This window comes from Nerophis lumbriciformis, linkage group LG01 (assembly GCF_033978685.3).
Source record: "Nerophis lumbriciformis linkage group LG01, RoL_Nlum_v2.1, whole genome shotgun sequence".
NCBI classification, from domain to species: Eukaryota; Metazoa; Chordata; class Actinopteri; order Syngnathiformes; family Syngnathidae; genus Nerophis; species Nerophis lumbriciformis.
Window position 1 is genome coordinate 33823502 of NC_084548.2, and position 19660 is coordinate 33843161.

General features: G+C 40.8%; 1 protein-coding gene across 2 annotated transcripts; it reads left to right on the top strand.

The window, feature by feature from the left end:
- The first annotated feature begins 110 nt into the window (after nt 1-110).
- Nucleotides 111-12819, top strand: lrrc23 (leucine rich repeat containing 23). 2 transcript variants are annotated; one of them, XM_061980052.1, is made up of 8 exons: nt 111-368; nt 7665-7768; nt 7843-7963; nt 8024-8165; nt 11420-11550; nt 11637-11773; nt 11855-12059; nt 12157-12819. In XM_061980052.1, the coding sequence occupies exons 1-8, from the start codon at nt 294-296 to the stop codon at nt 12175-12177; spliced, it is 936 nt and encodes a 311-aa protein (XP_061836036.1). In that variant the 5' UTR covers nt 111-293; the 3' UTR covers nt 12178-12819. The 2 variants fall into 2 exon arrangements, with proteins under 2 accessions (XP_061836036.1, XP_061836044.1); XM_061980060.1 differs by having other exon boundaries at nt 11858-12059.
- The last annotated feature ends 6841 nt before the right edge of the window (nt 12820-19660 follow it).

Sequence of the window (19660 nt, forward strand, 5' to 3'; positions counted from 1 at the left end):
TCGTCCTTAATATTATTGTATACTATATTGTCCAAATTGGCCCACGATCATTAACTGTGAAGATGACAGACATGAAAAAATTGTGAATTAGTTAATTGTTGTATTCAGCAAAGTAGACTAAAAATTGTAACGTTACACTATAAGCATACTGCGGGCGACTGTTTCCATGGAAACGATCAACACTACCTATACTGTCTTGGAGACGGGGGAGTCGCATTGATAAACAAAAAAAATAGTTTATCTAGAGAACATTTCCTTTCTTGCTAAAACAATTCTGCAGATGACTGACCAAAATGGACGAGGACGACGGGTCGGATGTGGAAAACGGGGAGGAAACTCAGGAAGACGAGGACGACGAAGCAACAGAGGTAAAATACGTTTAAGGAATACATCGCCTGCTTTGTATCTTCTTTACACTACTGATTACATATTACACAGACTAAAATTAATCTTCAATGTTGGGACAGCTCAGTTTATGTCGCTGCAAAGCATTTTAGAGATGCCTTTAAAAAAACTGAGGGCAAAGTATTCCACAGACAGTTACGAACAAAGTGTGTTTAATGGCGAGGGAAACCTATTTGTATCATATTACAAAAGCCTATATTTCTGCTAAAACAACATTAAAGTTTTTTGGTTTTTTTTACAATTACATCAACACAATTTTAGAATATCCCCGTACAAGTAATGCATCTATAGAATATGGAGTTTCTGTGGAAGTATTGTTGCAAGATTATTTGTCAAATATGTGAAGCAGGAACCCTTTATTGGCTGTCGCTTTACATGTGACTTTTGCGACACTTTTGGGTTTGTCGAGTCATCCATGCCTTTTCTTTTACTCACCACGGGGCAGCGCCTTGCAGCCACCAACACTCGTGTTGGCGTTGATGCTAAGAACCAGGGCCGTCGTGTAGGGGGGAAAGTTCATGACAATTCTAAAGGCCCACACACAGCCTCCGTGACAAAATGATTATGCATACACTGAATTAATATATATTTATATGAATGAATTTGAATTAAAACAAAGACACAAGTCATACATTATTATCATTGTAATCATTTCAATAAGCCCTTTGCCCCTTATGAAAAAATGGTTTGGTCCACATCGATGCTCGCTCTTAGGTGCGCGCCTGCGCAATTGCGCACTGCTCCCTTGTCAGCAAAGGAAAAATCTATGCAGCGCACAAAATCCAATTTAAACTCTAGGCAAAGTAAACACGTTAACAAATGTTTCTGTACCATTTTTAACAAGTGGTCACAAAATATAAAAACAATGACGACGTCAGCCGAGACGTTCCAAGGAGGAGAAGGAAGTGCAGTACATCAACAATCATTTTATTGAGCTAAACTGGATACTGTCCGCCGTAACTACACCAAAAACAACATCAGCAACAACTTTGTCTAATAAAAGTGGTCACTTTCTGCCGCCATCACACCAAAACAAACTTGCTCTCTTTCCTTTGTGGAAAGACCCGCACACTCGGCTCGGCCAGTGATGCGTTCACGGCCACAAAAACAGTCGGACAACTCTTCTGTATTAATAAACACATGTGAAGCTCTTCTAAGTAATTATTGATTTTTACTAATGTGTAATTATTAGCATTATTATTAATAATTGCGGAGTAACTGAACAATAATCGTTGTCAGATGCTCATAATTACTAATTAGGAGCATCTGTTAAAGGTCAGTTATGTTACAATGATGTGTTTCATGTGGTCATGTAAAAAGTGTTACTACTAGTAAAACATTTTTAATAGCCTGAATACAAAATAGTTATATGTTCAAAGAGCGGTTGGTATTGTTATTTTTTTCATAGCAATATAAAATAAAAGACACCATAATAGCTGACAATAACAAAGTAAAAATGACTATTTAGAATTTTGAACAGTTTATACTGACTTTTGAATGGTTTAAAAATATTTTTGTTAATCTGGGAAAGTGAAGCTCTCCACCTACAGCTATGGTGCTAGAAGCCCATTTAGATTTTGTCCAATAATAGGTTAGTTCTGCATCAGTTTTTATTCTGGGGTTCAATCCCGGGCTCGGGGTCTTTCTGTGTGGAGTTTGCATGTTCTCCCCGTGACTGCGTGGGTTCCCTCCGGGTACTCCGGCTTCCTCCCACCTCCAAAGACATGCACCTGGGGATAGGTTGATTGGCAACACTAAATGGTCCCTAGTGTGTGGATGTGAGTGTGAATGTTGTCTGTCTATCTGTGTTGGCCCTGCGATGAGGTGGCGACTTGTCCAGGGTGTACCCCGCCTTCCGCCCGATTGTAGCTGAGATAGGCTCAAGCGCCCCCCGCGACCCCGAAGGGATCAAGCGGTAGAAAATGGATGGATGAATGGAACATTTAATGTTTACAATATATATATTTATATAATGGAACAATAAATATTTATGCTCTGCTGCACCAGAATCAGCAGGGGCTGCTTCATCCGAGTTTGACCCCACAGCAAACACTCACTCCCAGCAGCCCAATGATGACTTTGATGTTGAGTTAGTGAAGTAGACATTGCTTGGCTGTTTGGTTCATTAGTGAACTGCTGTAACACTGGCAGTGACTAAGACATTAATCAGCATAAAGGCTATTTAAATTATATAATAGCAAAATATATGCTAAATTTTTATAACTCAATTTATACATTAATTGAGATTAGATGAGCCTTGTTGTTTTTCATATTTGTTTCATAACAATGTATTCCATGTGTTCTTTGTTTTAGTTGTAAAATGCTACATATTTACCTGTGGACTATCTTGAGCCAGGACACTGTTTTTTTTTTTGGTTGTTGTTTTCTTGCATATCGATTGATTGGTAAATACAATAAAATACCCACTATATCTACTTGTTGAGTGGTTAATTGAAAATGTATTTGCAATCAGAGGTGTAAAAACTTGTTGCAAATCCGTGAAATGAGAATACAACCACTAATAAAACCTAATTTACGAAATAACACTCTGACTGTTTAAGTCAGGGGTCGGCAACCCAAAATGTTGAAAGAGCCATATTTTACCAAAATTACAACAAAAAAAATCTGTCTGGAGCCGCAAAAAATTAAAAGCCTAATATACTAATAATAACAATACCTGGGATTTATATAGCGCTATTCTAAATACCCAAAGTCGCTTTACATGTGGGGGTGGGGGGGCTGGGGGAGGAGGGACGATAAAAACAACTTTATTGGAAAAAAAATAAAAATAAATAAATAAATAAGAGACACCTAGGGCAGGGTCAGTTTGGAAAGGCTAATGTGAAGAGGTGAGTTTTTAGGGTGGCTTTGAAGGTAGGGAGGGAGGGGGCATCTCTGATGTGCCTGGGGAGAGCGTTCCAGAGAGAGGGGGCAGCCACGGAGAAGGCCCTGTCACCCCAGGTTCGGCGCCTGGTCTTGGGGACCTCCAGGAGGCCGGCATCACTAGACCTGAGGGAACGGGACGGGACGTGTGGCTGGAGGAGGTCAGAGAGGTAGGGTGGTGCCAGGTTATGGAGTGCCTTGTAGGTGGTGAGGAGTATTTTAAAGGTGATTCTGTATTTGACAGGCAGCCAGTGGAGGTCATGAAGGACAGGTGTGATGTGCTCTCTGGAGCGGGTTCCGGTGAGCAGGCGGGCAGCAGAGTTCTGGACATATTGCAGTTTGTTGAGGGTTTTGGAGGTGATGCCGTAGAGGATGCTGTTGCAGTAGTCTAGCCGGGATGAGATGAAGGCGTGGATGAGGGTTTCGGCAGCAGAGGATGTGAGGGAGGGCCGGAGACGGGCAATGTTTCTGAGGTGGAAGAATGCAGTTTTGGTGATGTGGTTTACATGGGGGAGGAGTGAAAGGGTAGGGTCGAAAATTACACCTAGATTGCGGATGTGGGTGGAGGTAGTGACAAGGGAGCCGTCGATGTTTAATGAAAAGTCCTGAGTGGAGCGAGTGAGGGAGTCGGGGCCAATGATAATTATTTCAGATTTGTTGCAGTTGAGTTTTAGAAAGTTTTTTTGCATCCTGGTTTTTATGTCTGTGAGGCAGGTGGTGAGGGTGGAGTGGGTGGCTGTGGTGATGGTCGTGGTGGAAATGTATAGTTGTGTGTCATCGGCATAGCAGTGAAATTGAAGGCTGTGGTGTCGGAGGATCTGACCGAGGGGTAGGAGGTAGATGGTGAAGAGTAGGGGGCCAAGTACTGAGCCCTGGGGGACGCCGTGGGTGACTGGGGCAGTGGAGGAGGTGCAGTTGTTGGTTGAGATGAATTGCTGACGGTCAGAAAGGTAGGATTTCATCCAGGAGAGGGCAGTGCCGGATAAACCAAGGTAGGAGTGGAGGCGTGTTAGGAGGATGGAGTGGTTGATGGTGTCGAAGGCAGCACTGAGGTCGAGGAGGATGAGGATGGAGAGGGAACCAGAGTCGGCGGAGAGGAGGATGTCGTTGGTGACCTTGAGGAGGGCAGTTTCTGTGCTGTGGAGTGAGCGGAAGCCGGATTGGAACTTTTCGTATAGGTTATTGTGGTGAAGGTGGGATTTGATTTGGGAGGCAACTGCACGTTCGAGAATTTTAGAGAGGAAGGGGAGGTTGGAGATGGGCCTGTAGTTGTTGGGAAAGTTGGGGTCGAGACCGGGTTTCTTGAGAATGGGGGTGATGGCAGCCAGCTTGAGGGCAGGAGGGACAGAGCCAGTGGATAGGGAGGAGTTAATTATAGTGGTGATGAGAGGTGAGAGTGAGGGGAGGCAGGCTATGACTAAAGTGGATGGCATTGGGTCGAGGATGCAGGTGGAGGCTTTCATACCAGAAGTTACTGGTATGAAATACTGTAAGTGTTATAATGAAGGCAACCCATGATATATATATTATATATTATATGGATGGATGGATGGATATTACATATATATATTAGCCTACTATCAAAGGCTGACACAAATCTTCATTGACAGAAATGTTGTATTTAAATTTTTATTCTACACATTTTTACAACATTTGAAATCATTAGTAAACTGGAGGCTTCTCACAGGATGAGATAACTTTTGAAAATTACTGGCTCAGAACGGCCAAAGGTATAGATATGTGTGTCCAAGTTAAAGGAAACAAAAGGATGTCTTCTAATGGATTTATTACAATCTTTGCAAGCTGGATAATGTTTGCTGTGTTCTGGAACAACATGGCACACAAACAAGGATCAGCAAGGCAGCCAATATTACATTCAGATATGCCATGAGACATGTAAATATAAATTAAATACACAGAGGATATAAGTAAAGTAAATTAAATGAGCTCAAATATACCTACAAATGAGGCATAATCATTGGCGTTGTTAGGCCTATTTCAGGGGGGCTCAAGCCCCCCTAAAATATTCTTAATTTATTAATTAATATTCTTTGTTTATTTAAGAAACATTTTCATTATTAATTTAGTTTATTTATTTCAGCACTACTTAATATTCTTAAGCCCCCCTAAATAATTTGGTGTTATTTATTTTTATATGTATATATATATATATATATATATATATATATTTTTTTTTTAACAAATACATGCTGACATATTCATTATAAAGTGGCCCGAATATGAGTTTAAATAAATTAATCATATAACCTGTCATTATTCACTCAGTTTCCCCTCACTTCATAGCGTAAATCACCAAAAATGATTCCCGGGCGTGGCACCGCTGCTGCCCACTGCTCCCCTCACAAGGGGATGGGTCAAATGCAGAGGACACATTTCACCACACCTAGTGTGTGTGTGTGACAATCATTGGTACTTTAAGGGAGAGAGCCCCTTTAGTGTGTCGGTATCCAATCCATTCCACTTGTTCATATAGAAAATGCCCACATCACTCTTGTAGAATCTATATAAAGTAATATACATTAGTCTAATGTTAAAACAATGAAAAAACATTAAATATATTTGTTTTTATTGTATTGTTACATTAATAACTGTTGTATTGTTATAGAATGTTTTGGTAAACATTTCATAGGATTTTCAGAGGGAGGAAAAACCAAGACATTTAATATAAAATGTCAAATTAATAAATACATTAAAAGAAAAAGAAAAAAAATGGTTAAAAGCCATCGTCCCGGGGAGCATTTCATTTTGTCCCGTCCATTTTAAAAATAAAAATAACAATGAATAATTTCTAAGTCTTTGTTAGCCGTTTGTGAAGTTTTGTGCTCGTGCGCTACGTTCACTCGCGTCCTGTGCATCTCCTGGGGGCTAAGCCCCCCCCCCCCCCGTCCTTAAAAGCTAGTGACGCCCCTGGGCATAATGATGCAATATGTACATACAGCTAGCCTAAATTGCATGTTAGCATCGATTAGCTTGCAGTCATGGATTGACCAAATATGCCTGATAAGGATTCCAGCTAATCAATAAAATTAACAAAGCTAACCTTTGTGCATTCACGCACAGCATAAAACGTTTGGTGGACAAAATGATACAAACAAGGAGTGGCAGAAAACATGTCATTCTGTGGCAGCATCGGAGAAAGTTGTAAACAAACCACGATGAGTTCAAGGATCGCTGGAACTTGTAGGACAAAACGGTGCTTGCCAAATACTGTCATGAGTGAAGCATGTATAACATATACAGTGGGATTTCTAACAATTAGGAAGGTTTGTGTCATGTTTGTTCTCCTACAGAAAATATATTAAAACAAAAAATGTTTTTTCTTCTTCTTTTTCCATTTTCACACATCTCTGAAAGAGGTCCAGGGAGCGCTAAAGAGCCGCATGCGGCTTTAAGTGGTTAATCGTAAAAAAGGAAACAAATTGGGTGTAATACATCAGGTACCGTCAAGAACACTGAAAAACAAGAACATCGAAGGTGGCAATTCATGGGGTAGAAGGGGATAATCTTTCAGGGGGCCCAGAATTCCTAGCAACTTGGTTTATTTTGTCAGAGTTACAGGAGCGATCTGCTGTTTTTAAGGACCTTCTGGAAAAATGTGTGTCTCTCACAAGTTTTTTGAACTGAACTCACAGGCCACCAGTTGAATAGCCCAAAGGATGAAAATGAAAGGACCTAAAACGGAACCTTGAGGAACACCACTAGTATAACTAAAGAGGATGAACAAATGACTACTGGCTGCATCTAAAGTAAACAAGCAACAAACAGCAACACCTTATTTACATAAATCACATTACGGAAAAAACATTAAACTGCCAAATAGAAGAGGACTTTAAAGGGGTGCCTGAGGAAAGCTTTAGTTAATTGTGAAGTGAAGTGAATTATATTTATATAGCGCCTTTCTCTAGTGACTCAAAGCGTTTTTACATAGTGAAAACCCAATATCTAAGTTACATTTAAACCAGTGTGGGTGGCACTGGGAGCAGGTGGGTAAAGTGTCTTGCCCAAGGACACAACGGCAGTGACTAGGATGGCGGAAGCAGGGATCGAACCTGGAACCCTCAAGTTGCTGGCACGGCCACTCTACCAACCGAGCTGTACCGCCCCAATTAAATCAAGAATTTGCAAATGTGTTTACAGTGTTCCAAGTTCCTCTATACTACAGGAGCACTCTAGTGTTTTAGGAGTTTTCTGCAAAAACGTTTTGTCTCCCAAGCTTTGAACTGAACCTGAGGCCCGGTATAGTGTCATTCTCGGGCCAGATTTGGCCCCTGGGCAACCATTTGAGTAGCCCTCATATAGCAAAACCCTGGGAGTTTGCGAAAGCTACAAAACTATAACCTCCATGTGTTCCTCAGGTTCGCCCCTTGGATCAAGATATTATCATCCCCGGTCTCTCTTTGCTGTGCCGAACAGGGAATGGATTGAGACATGCATTCATTAAAGTGGTTCTTAAGGACAAGTAAGTATGAGAGCAAAATGATAAATAACAGCACATTTGTGTTAAAACTTTTTTTATGTGATTGAACCCAACAGAAGACTAAGTGACATCGCTGCTATCAGCAATTATGTTCATCTACGTTTCCTGGATGTGTCCAACAACCGCATTTCTGACCTTTCACCTCTGTTATCTCTCACCCAGCTTCTTTGGCTCAAGGCAAGGAAAGGCTTTTATTTCTTTATTTGACCTTCACCTAACATAAGGACTACTCTGTAGGTCGACAAGAATATTGTAACATGCTTCCAAGGACAAGCCTTTGCACAGCTGGTCTACCTGCAGTGGCTGAGTATGGCTGCAAACCGTCTCACCGATATGGATGGTCTTGTTGGACCAGCTTTGGAGAGTCTTATCCTTTCAGGTTGTCCTAATGTTTTCATCTTAATATGTGTCGTAAATAGTGCTGTCAAACATTGCATTTATCTTATTAGATTAGTCACACTTTTGAATTTAGACTAATCATGATTAATCACAGGGTATTACTCACTTGCATCATTTAAATTAACTGAAAATATTTTGACACAAATGCAATTTTATGGTCACAAAATTGTCAAAATGTCATCCAGGAACATTTTCTAAAATGTTTTACTTGAATGAACGTTATTTATTTGACTAGACCAGTGGTTCTTAACCTTGTTGGAGGTACCGAACCCCAGCAGTTTCAAATGTGCATTCACCGAACCCTTCTTTAGTGAAAAATAAAATGTTTTTTTTTTTTTCAAATTCAAGACAAAGTTATATGTTTTTAGTAACACTTTAGTATGGGGAACATATTTTTAGTAACAAAGACTTAATTTAGAGTTTTCTGGACACTAGGGGAACATATTCTCAGTAACAAAGACTTACTTTAGAGTTATTTGGTTAGGGTTAGGGGCAGGGTTAGAGGGTTAGGGTTATAATAAGGCCATGCCAAATAAGGCATTAATAAGTACTTAATAATGATTAGTTAAGAGCCAATATGTTACTAATTTGCAATGTTAATAAGCAACTAATTAATGGTGAATATGTTCCCCATACTAAAGTGTTACCATGTTTTTTTACTGGTGCACAAAATGAACCGTGCATGAACATCACCTTGTTCAAAGAACAAAACCAACACAGTGCATGAACTCACAACAAATTACACACCTGCAAATCAGTCTGACTTCTGCTGTTGCCGTATCCGTAATACGTAGATAGGGAGAAGTTTTTATTTACACGATGAGTCGGGTGTGTTTTGACCTCCGCTGAACCCCTGAGCCCGACTCACAGAACCCCTAGGGTTCGATCGAACCCAGGTTAAGAACCACTGGACTCGAAGTTGGTAACACGTGTAGGTTAAGTCCACTAAGGATTTAGTATGGTGTGAAATTTGCTAGCGATCACAGCAGTCAGTCACCTCACGCATCTTTGCCCTGCACTGACCTGATCACTGACCAAATACCAGCCCGTGCCGCCTTTTACCTAACCATCAGCAACTAATGTAAAGGAGCATGTACAGTCAAAATAGATGGTGTGATTAATCTGTGTACATGCATGAGTAATGTATAATTTTAGTGATTAATCACAGGACTTAACTTGTTATTTTTGAGAGCCCATTAGCATCAAGTGTGTGATTTTGTTGCCTTAATCAGGTATTGACTTTTTTTCTTTCATACTGTACTGAACGTATGATACACTACTTCAGTGTTTGTTTGACAATATCAAACAAACAGAAGAAGTCTGGAGCCGAAGACAAAAGTTTCCTGACTAAAGTGGTGAAGCTGTATTTTCATATGCGCTTAAATTTCATTGACAATTTATTTAAGAAACATTTTCATTATTAATTTAGTTTATTTATTTCAGCACTACTTAATTATATGTGAATGTATTTTTTTATCGGTTATTAATGAGTCCTCTCTTATGCAGTTTATTTGGCTGGTGCTTATTTTTCTAACCACCCTGACCTAAGCCTACAGGTGGTAGAAAATGGATGGATGGATGGAATTAATAAAAACACATGGTTTCATGTCATTTGACAAGTTTGGTAAACTTCAAGTAGGTTAGATATCATTATTGAATACGATCAAAAGTAAGAATACTAATTCACTGTTAATATTTGAGTGGTGTAAAAGTTGGGCCCCGAGGTAAAAAAGGTTAAGAACCCCTACACTACATCATATTATGTATACAAGGGGTGTCAAACTTGTTATCTGTAAAGGCCACATCACAGATATGGCTGCCCTCAAAGGGAACATACTGTATATATTTGATTATTTTATTCTTAGATTATTTTATTTTTTTACTTACAATTTGTTGGATAATAACTTCTTTTTTTTTTCAATCGTAAGTCGGGCAAAATGGAAAGAATTAATACATTTGGAAAGAAAGATAAAGTACTTTATTGACAATTTATTATTTCCATATAACATTCTGTCAGTTTGAACCCAGTACTATGATTTAGTTGTTCATGTCTATTTTTAAAGGGGAACATTATCACCAGACCTATGTAAGCGTCAATATATACCTTGATGTTGCAGAAAAAAGACCATATATTTTTTAGTCGATTTCCAAACTCTAAATGGGTGAATTTTGGCGAATTAAACGCCTTTCTATTATTCGCTCTCGTCACGTTGTGACGTCACATCGTGACGTCACATCGGGAAGCAATCCGCCATTTTCTCAAACACATTACAAACACAGAGTCAAATCAGCTCTGTTATTTTCCGTTTTTTCGACTGTTTTCCGTACCTTGGAGACATCATGCCTCGTCGGTGTGTTGTCGGAGGGTGTAACAACACGAACAGGGACGGATTCAAGTTGCACCAGTGGCCCAAAGATGCGAAAGTGGCAAGAAATTGGATGTTTGTTCCGCACACTTTACCGACGAAAGCTATGCTACGGCAGAGATGGCAAGAATGTGTGGATATCCTGCGACACTCAAAGCAGATGCATTTTCAACTGGACTGGACAGATCAGCTTTCAGGAAAAGAGAGCGGATGAGGGTATGTCTACAGAACATATTAATTGATGAAAACTGGGCTGTCTGCACTCTCAAAGTGCATGTTGTTGCCAAATGTATTTCATATGCTGTAAACCTAGTTCATAGTTGTTAGTTTCCTTTAATGCCAAACAAACACATACCAATCGTTGGTTAGAAGGCGATCGCCGAATTTGTCCTCGCTTTCTCCCGTGTCGCTGGCTGTCGTGTCGTTTTCGTCGGTTTCGCTTGCATACGGTTCAAACCGATATGGCTCAATAGCTTCAGTTTCTTCTTCAATTTCGTTTTCGCTACCTGCCTCCACACTACAACCATCCGTTTCAATCGTAATCTGTTGAATCGCTTAAGCCGCTGAAATCCGAGTCTAAATCCGAGCTAATGTCGCTATACCTTGCTGTTCTATCCGCCATGTTTGTTTGTGTTGGCATCACTGTGTGACGTCACAGGAAAATGGACGGGTGTATATAACGATGGTTAAAATCAGGCACTTTGAAGCTTTTTTTAGGGATATTGCGTGATGGGTAAAAGTTTGAAAAAAACTTCGAAAAATAAAATAAGCCACTGGGAACTGTTTTTTAATGGTTTTAACCCTTCTGAAATTGTGATAATGTTCCCCTTCGAAGCTTTTAATGTGGTATTTTAAACTTCTCCCACAGACAACCGTATACAGACGTTACATGGTCTTGAAAGTAACCATTTTTCTAAACTGGTCACTTTGGAGCTGAGGGGAAACCGTTTAAGTACAACTGAGGGCATCAACCTTCCCAACCTGCAGCGATTATATCTGGTGATGAATCTTTTTATGATGAAAAGGATGACTGTTATTTTGGGATGTTGGTGTTTAATCCGAAGAAGTTCTTTCTCTGCATTCAGGCCCAAAATTCTATTAAACATCTTGAGGGCTTGGATAAGTTAGAGAGCCTCACCACCCTTCACCTCCGTAAAAACAAACTAACCAACGTAGAAGGGCTCAGCTCCAACATGAAATGTCTCCAGTACATCAACATCAGGTAGACAGCGACTTTTCAGTAAGAATGATCGGCACTCTTAACTGCAGTGGCAACAACAACATTCCTCTATCTCTTCTTCAGAAGCAATGATATCTTAGATGAGACCTGCCTGAGTTCCCTTGGCCATGTGTCAAAAACCCTGCGGGTTGTGGTCCTCTCTGAAAATCCACTGGACGGCAACACAGACTACCGGCCGTACATCCTGACTCTCATCCCAAAACTGGAGCGTCTTGACAAAGAGCCTATCTCCCTTGAGGAGCGGGCTGAAGTCTGGAAGACAGTCAATGTAAATACACGTTACAAACAGAAGTTGCCACTATTGCAATTTTAGGGATTGTTTGCTCCTGTTATTGCTTGTTCTAATGGAATGTTTGTCATTTCAGGAACTCAAAGAAGAAGACTAAGTCAAACTTTTGCAGTCAATGAACTTCCTGGAAAAGATAGGCTTAGGATGGCCAATCCAATCCAATCTACTTCATTTATATAGCACATTTAAACAAGAAAATTTTTTCCAAAGTGCTGCACAAAAATATTAAAAACAAGATTCAAATATTATCCTTAGCTCCACCAATGACTGAATAAAAACAAAATAAATAAATATAAAACCAATATAAAAATAAATATGATTTAACACGATTTTAAAGGGTAAAACCAATTAAAACAATAAATAGAAATTACAATTTTAAAACACAGAGGACCACACAAGTCACATAGTGTTAAAAGCCAGAGAATTAAAAGTGGGTCTTAAGACGAGACTTAAAACTTGCATGTATCATATGTTATTGTTGTGTTTCGCTGTCTATTAAGTTTGAAATGCTTCAATTCATGTAGTCATGACATAAATCGAGTCACATGACTTGGACTCGCGTTAGACTCGAGTCATGAATTTGATGACTTTAGACTCGACTTGACAGAATGTAAAGAGACTTGCAACTCGACTTAGACTTTAACATCAATGACTTGTGACTTCACTTGGACTTGAGCCTTTTGACTTGACATGACTTGCTACTTTCCCCAAAACCCAAAGATTAAAAAGTTATTCAGGAGCGCTCTGTATCTTTCATTGTGTACGTGTGTGTGTGTGTCAGCGTGTGTGTCTGTCAGCGTGTGTGCTCTCAGTACAACATCCAATCAAATTAGATCCACGTTGTTTTCATCCCGCAGCATTCATCCAATCAAATTGCAGGAAAACCAATAAAGAAGAGTTGTCCAACAACGTGACAGTGAGAAAAAATTATGCCAAAATTGGTTTTGTTCGGGTATAAAAAACTACGACTTGGTCAACAAAAAACGAATTGCAGTATGCAAAATATGCAGTTCGAATATTACAGACGGAGACGCAACAACTTCCAACTTTGTTCGACATTTGAAGATGCACAAAGAAGGGTAAGTTTTGAATGTAAGCTAATGTTTATTGGCTAAGTAACGTGACATTTATTTGCTGTGTAGTTAAATCAGTGAGGCTGTAAACTCACTGCTAACGTTATAACCATAGATATCTTATAAGTAGACGCAGCATCGAGCGCTACTGCCTACTGGCTCTGACGAGACGCGGGGCCGCCATCTTGGAGTGGTGATCCGCTCCACTCAGTGCAATTCATCTGGCAGGAGCAATGAACTGTCAGCGCATTTAATTCATTTTACCTCACTGAATACCACTGATTTTTACGTGCGTTTTTGTCATACGTGTAGCTATGATAAAAGACACATGTTTTGGCGTGTTTTGTTATTCATAGTTTGCTTAACAGTAATAGAATATTCTTATATGCTGTAAGTGACCAGACTTCAGAGATCAAAACTGGGAATATAATCCCAGAGAAGGGGGAAAAAAATGGTCAACTATTTTTAAGTTGAAGAAACAATATGATTAGGTTATATATACATGCGTATATCGTACATAAACAATGTATGAATACATTAGATATCTATATATCTTAGGGACCTATAGACTGCATCTCTGTTGCTGCAGCAGCAGAGAGTTTATTCTGTCTTGACACTTTGTATTGATATTTTGTATTACATTCTTCCCTTAAATGATAAGGTTTACAGTGATTGTTCTATATGTATTTTTTATGTAAGTCGCTTTGGATAAAAGTGTCTGCCAAATACTTAAACATATATAAACACCTGAAAGTCTTTATATCAGCTAAAACCACCAATCTGTTTCACTGGATTCAGAACAAAACCAAATTCTGTTTTACCCCACAATGTTAGTATTTGAATATTGTTACTTGAAGACTTATTCCTGGTTACAATTATACTGTTAAGAAAGTATTATCTTATATTTTGCCTAAAAGGAGAATGCATCATAATCAGTGGCGGCTGGTGAATTTTGTTTTAGGTGAGGCTGAAAGTTTGTAAACCAAACCCCTGTAGGGGCATCATCCTCCCCCAGAAGATTTCTTTGTGATTTTCACATACAAATATTGAAGATCTTTGCTCCTTCTCAACTCTGTGGTAATATTATTTTCACAAAATACAACCAATAACGTTACGTTAGTCAATGTATCTCACACAGTAACGTAACGTGAGACGGCGGTCAGCAGCACAGCGTATTTTAGCCACCTCCAAAAAGACAAACATAGTCAAATAAAGGTCAGTTAAAATGTATACTATATTAAGAATATGTGTACATATTGCATAAGGCCCTGACATCTAAAAAGTACAACTCTGTTCATTGTTATGTTCATGTATTTGTTATGTTTTTCATGTGTACTCACACATACAGTATGAGATGAGATCAATGAGATAAGGTAAGAACAGGATAGAAACTGCTGTGGAACTAGTTACAATGCAATATGCCAGGAAAATACAATGTTAACACTTTTGTGCAAATAAGTACAGTTGCACTTGTTTTTTCAAATGTGTTTATTCTGTAAAGGAATGAGTTAAATGCTTTGTACCGAGGATGTCGTTGTGGCTTGTGCAGCCCTTTGAGACACTTGTGATTTAGGGCTATATAAATAAACATTGATTGATTGATTGATTGATTGATAAATGTTTAAAATGACTGGTTAATAGTGCTATTATGAAGTGCAATGTCAGCACTATTTTTTTTCATGCAATTTCAAATGCACTTGTTTTAATAAATAAATACAGCGTTTTAAAAGCATACACAATCTGTGTAAATATATTAGTCTATGGTTAAAAGGACTTGAAAGGACTCGAAACTCAAGATGCAGGACTTGGGACTTGACTTGAGACTTTCCAGTCTTGACTTTGGACTTGACTCGGGACTTGCCTGTCTTGACTGGAGACTTGACTCGAGACTTAAGGGCAAAGACTTGAGACTTACTTGTGACTTGCAAAACAATGACTTGGTCCCACCTCTGAACTGTGCATATGACAATAAACAATCCTTAATCTTGAATCTTGAATCCTCCATAAAGGGATAACCCCAAACCAGGAGGATCGTCATACTCGCTTCGAGTGACCGCCGATGATGTTGACAGGGGTTAGTGCATGTGCCTCACAATACAAAGGTCCTGGGTTCAATCCTGGGCTTGGGATCTTTCTGTGTGGAGTTTGCATGTTCTCCCCGTGACTGCGTTGGTTCCCCCCGGTTACTCCGGCTTCCTCTCACCTCTAAAGACATGCACCTGGGGATAGGTTGATTGGCAACACTAAATTGGCCCTAGTGTGTGAATGTGAGTGTGAATGTTGTCTATTTATCTGTGTTGGCCCTGCGATAAGGTGGCGACTTGTCCAGGGTGTACCCCGCCTACCGCCCAAATACAGCTGAGATAGGCTCCAGCACCCCCCGCGACCCCGAACGGGACAAGCGGTAGCTAATGGATGGATGGATGGATTGATTGATTGATTGATTGAAACTTTTATTAGTAGATTGCACAGTACAGTACATATTCCGTACAATTGACCACTAAGTCTCCATATATGGTAGAGATTTACCTGAAGAACTTTGTACGTGTCCTCTATTGCAGACTGCCCAGTACATGCACGTGCATCCCCCGCTGTTGCCATTTCCAATACAAAGTATTGTATAGTTCTCATTGGCGATCACTCGACGCGAGTATGATAGTCCTCCTGTTGGAGGACTATGTTCTAACTTACATCTGTCAGCATACTCTATATGGAAGCGTTAAAAACTACAACATGGCTGACGGTGAGAAGACGCAGTCGAAGTGGAGGCACGTTAATAAGACCGTCCACAAAACAGCGCTTCCTATAGAGACGGTCAGAAAGCGGTTTTTAGATGGTCTGTAAAACATAATCTATGCAACATTTCGACCAAATAACCACAATTACATGTTATGTAGACCACAATAATGTATTTTAAATGTAGTAAAATAATCATTACACCTTTTGTTGCATCAATAATTTTCATTATATTACATGAAAAGGTAGTAAGCAATACTGTGTGTCTACCACTGAGGACGCCGGAAAATCTTAGTTTTCAGTACAACCAGTCAATAAAAAATTAACTATATAGATTAAACAACTTGTGCTTTAATAAATAAAAAAAAACCTCAATTTCTACCTTTTTACCTGGACAAGTTACCTAACATTACCTGACATGCTGCTTGTTATTGCAGCCATTTTGGGAAGACTCACAGTATATTTCACTAGACAAACCCAAAGAAAGCCGAGGATGTCCTCTGCACAGCACTATTTGCATTTAAAATAAGCCTGTGAAACACTTGTCTCCGGAGGACAATAATGCATCAGTGGATCTCTCAGTAGGATAGCAAGAAAAACTTGCCACTTATTCAAATTTTATGATGAAGCACTGCCGTTTAAATGAAGGTTTGTTTTTTGTATGTTAAAAGGTCAAGAACAGTGCAAACAATGATGTGTACAAATAGTTCCCCATGTTGCAACGGCATTTGCCCTTTCTTCCTCTCAAAAGAACCTGTGTGGGTGCAATGTTGCAAAATTACCGTACCCACAACCAAAGCTGCACCTATTTCTTTCAAGACAGTGTAGTAAGATGAGAAGTGGATTTTCACGTTTTAGCAACGGCTCGATGCCGACGTGTGGAAAATGAAATTGCATCTCTCGTAGTTTCACTGGTGTGATTGATCTGGGTCAATGTATGGCGAAACAAAGTCCATCCAAAGTCACTGTCCCTTTAAATCTGCAGCTGAATGGCAGCCAGCAGGGAAGTGTTTGCAAAATGTGCCTTCTCATCATTACACAGGGAACTATTTGTGTAGAGCAGCTCCTATCTTCCATTGTACTCCTTTGTATTTACAGTATGACACATACTGTAGGGGGGTATCCTTGTATGGAGGATTCAAGATTCAAGATTCAAGATTGTTTATTGTCATATGCACAGTTAAACAGACCGTTTGCCGTACAATGAAAATCTTACTTCGCTAGTCCACCGTTCAACAAGTCACACGGTACTTAGCTAAAAATAAAAAATAAAAATAAAAATGTATATACAAGGCACAGTAAGTAACATAACATTATTGCACATTCTGATTGACAGTCAACAGTATAAATATGGAGGTGACATTGGGTCACAGCAGCAGTTAAGGTGTCTTTAGTGATCAAAGGTGAAAAGTGTCTACAGTGATGGTTCACAGTTCGGGGGTGGTCATGGTAGCTGTCTTTTGTTCAAAAAGATACAAGTAAAACGGGGGGGGGGATAACATTCACAAGTTAGCATTCACAAGCCTGATGGCCTGTGGGTAGAAACTGTTTGTCAGTCTCGTAGTCCTGGATTTCAGGCTCCTGTATCATCTGCCTGATGGTAGGAGGCTGAAGAGACTGTGCTGGGGGTGTGTACTGTCCTTTATGATGTTGTGTGCTCTCCTGGTGGCCCTGGTAGAGTACATGTTCTGTAGTGAGGGGAAGGCTGCAACTGAGCAGTTTTAATCACTCGCTGGAGTGTCTTCCTGTCCTTAGCAGTGCAGTTTCCATACCAGACCGTGATCGAGCTGGTAAGGGCACTCTCAACCGTACTTCTATAGAAGTTGCTGAGAATTTTGGGTGGCATGCCAAATTTTCTCAGCCTTCTTAGGAAGTACAGTCGCTGCTGGGCTTTCTTTATTGTTTGTTGGGTGTTGTGATTCCAGGTGAGGTCCTCGCTGATGTGGGTCCCAAGGAATTTAAAGGTTTTCACCCTGTACAGAGGTGTGTACTGTGCACTCCTTCTCCGTGGGTCAATAATCATCTCCTTGGTCTTGTCTGTGTTCAAGGAGAGATTATTATCCTGACACCAGGCCACCAGTTCCGCTACCTCCCTTCTGTACGCTGCCTCAGCTCCCCCGGTGATCAGTCCAAAGACCGTAGTATCATCTGCAAACTTGATGATACTGGTGTTGTTCTGGGAGGCCACACAGTCGTGTGTGAAGAGGGTGTACAATAGGGGGCTCAGCACGCAGCCTTGGGGGGTCCCTATGCTTAGAACCTTTGTGCTTGATGTCTGGTTGCCGATTCTGACTGACTGGGGCCGGTTTGTGAGAAAGTTCAGGACCAAGTCACAGAGAGCCGATGCCTGTGCGTGACTTTGTTTGGGAGACTGGTGCACAGACAGTCACCACACGATCCTTGGCAAATCCGGGTCAGGGTCCAGTGGCATGGAGTCCAAGACGACTGGAGACCATTTTCTGCTGCAGCCTTCATCCGCCATCCCAGCCGTTGTGACGCTCCATAGGGTTAGTAATCATCCTCCGCTTGTTCCACCGTTGAGGACTTGGGTTGTTATTTCCCCATAACTGGGCCCACATGGATGTGGGGGTGCCTTCTTCCGCCATCGCAGCCGTTGTGGTAGTTCTTACATCCACCGTCTTCCGCCTGCTCCGTCATTGAGGTCTTCACCTTATCCCTGGCTAGGAGGCAGTCATGTACTAGGCCATTGCCAAGGGCCACCTGGGGTAACAGTAGTAAAGGGGTTAACCTCCTAGTGCCCCAAGACCCCATAGAGGAGCCTCCACTGCCGGATGCACGTTAATGTCATGCCCAGGACAATAACCCCTGTACCACCGTGCAGCAGATCCCAAATACACAAAAATATGTACCAATAGGTCCACTTTAAAATGCACAAAAAAAAACATCCATCCATCCATTTCCTACTGCTTGTCCCTCGCGGGGGTGCTGGAGCCTATCCCAACTGTACACCCTGGACAAGTCACTATCTCATCGCAGGGTCAACACAGATACACATTCACATTTAGCATATGCAAAAGGAGTGTAAAATATGTTTTGGACAAAATGCCATAACAAATGAAAATGCCACATTTGAAAGATTTGAATTTATAACCTATGGGCAAATAAAGATGTAAACAGATTAACATACATCATGTCAGTAATGCGGACGCTGTATCGATCCGTTGTGGTGAAGAAGGAGCTGAGCCGGAAGGCAAAGCTCTCAATTTACCGGTCGATCTATGTTCCCATCCTCACCTATGGTCATGAGCGTTGGGTTATGACCGAAAGGACAAGATCACAGGTACAAGTGGCCGAAATGAGTTTCCTCCGCCGGGTGATGGGGCTCTCCCTTAGAGATAGGGCAAGAGGCTCTGCCATCCGGTGGGAGCTCAAAGTAAAGCCGCTGCTCCTCCACATCGAGAGGAGCCAGATGAGGTGGTTCGGGCATCTGGTCAGGGTGCCACCCGAACGCCTCCCTAGGGAGGTGTTTAGGGCACGTCCGACCGGTTAGACCCAGGACACGTTGGGAAGACAATGTCTCCCGGCTGTTCTGGGAACGCCTCGGCATCCCCTGGGAAGAGCTGGACGAAGTGGCTGGGGAGAGGGAAATCTGGGCTTCCCTGCTTAGGCTGCTGCCCCCGCGACCCAACCTCGGATAAGCGGAAAATGATGGATGGATGGATGGATGTCTGTTTAATATTCTTCTTCTCATCATCAGTAGCGAAGGTGACAGATGAAGTATTCAGTTAGCATTAGATACATTAGATACCG

What these genes read in the sequence shown, in the direction of transcription:
- lrrc23 (XM_061980052.1), top strand. Translation starts at nt 294, where the DNA reads ATGGACGAGGACGACGGGTCGGATGTGGAAAACGGGGAGGAAACTCAG. An exon ending in AAAGTGGTTCTTAAGGACAA is followed by an intron (nt 7,769 to 7,842) that starts GTAAGTATGAGA and finishes TGAACCCAACAG; the next exon opens with AAGACTAAGTGACATCGCTG. An exon ending in AAGTCTGGAAGACAGTCAAT is followed by an intron (nt 12,060 to 12,156) that starts GTAAATACACGT and finishes TTGTCATTTCAG; the next exon opens with GAACTCAAAGAAGAAGACTA.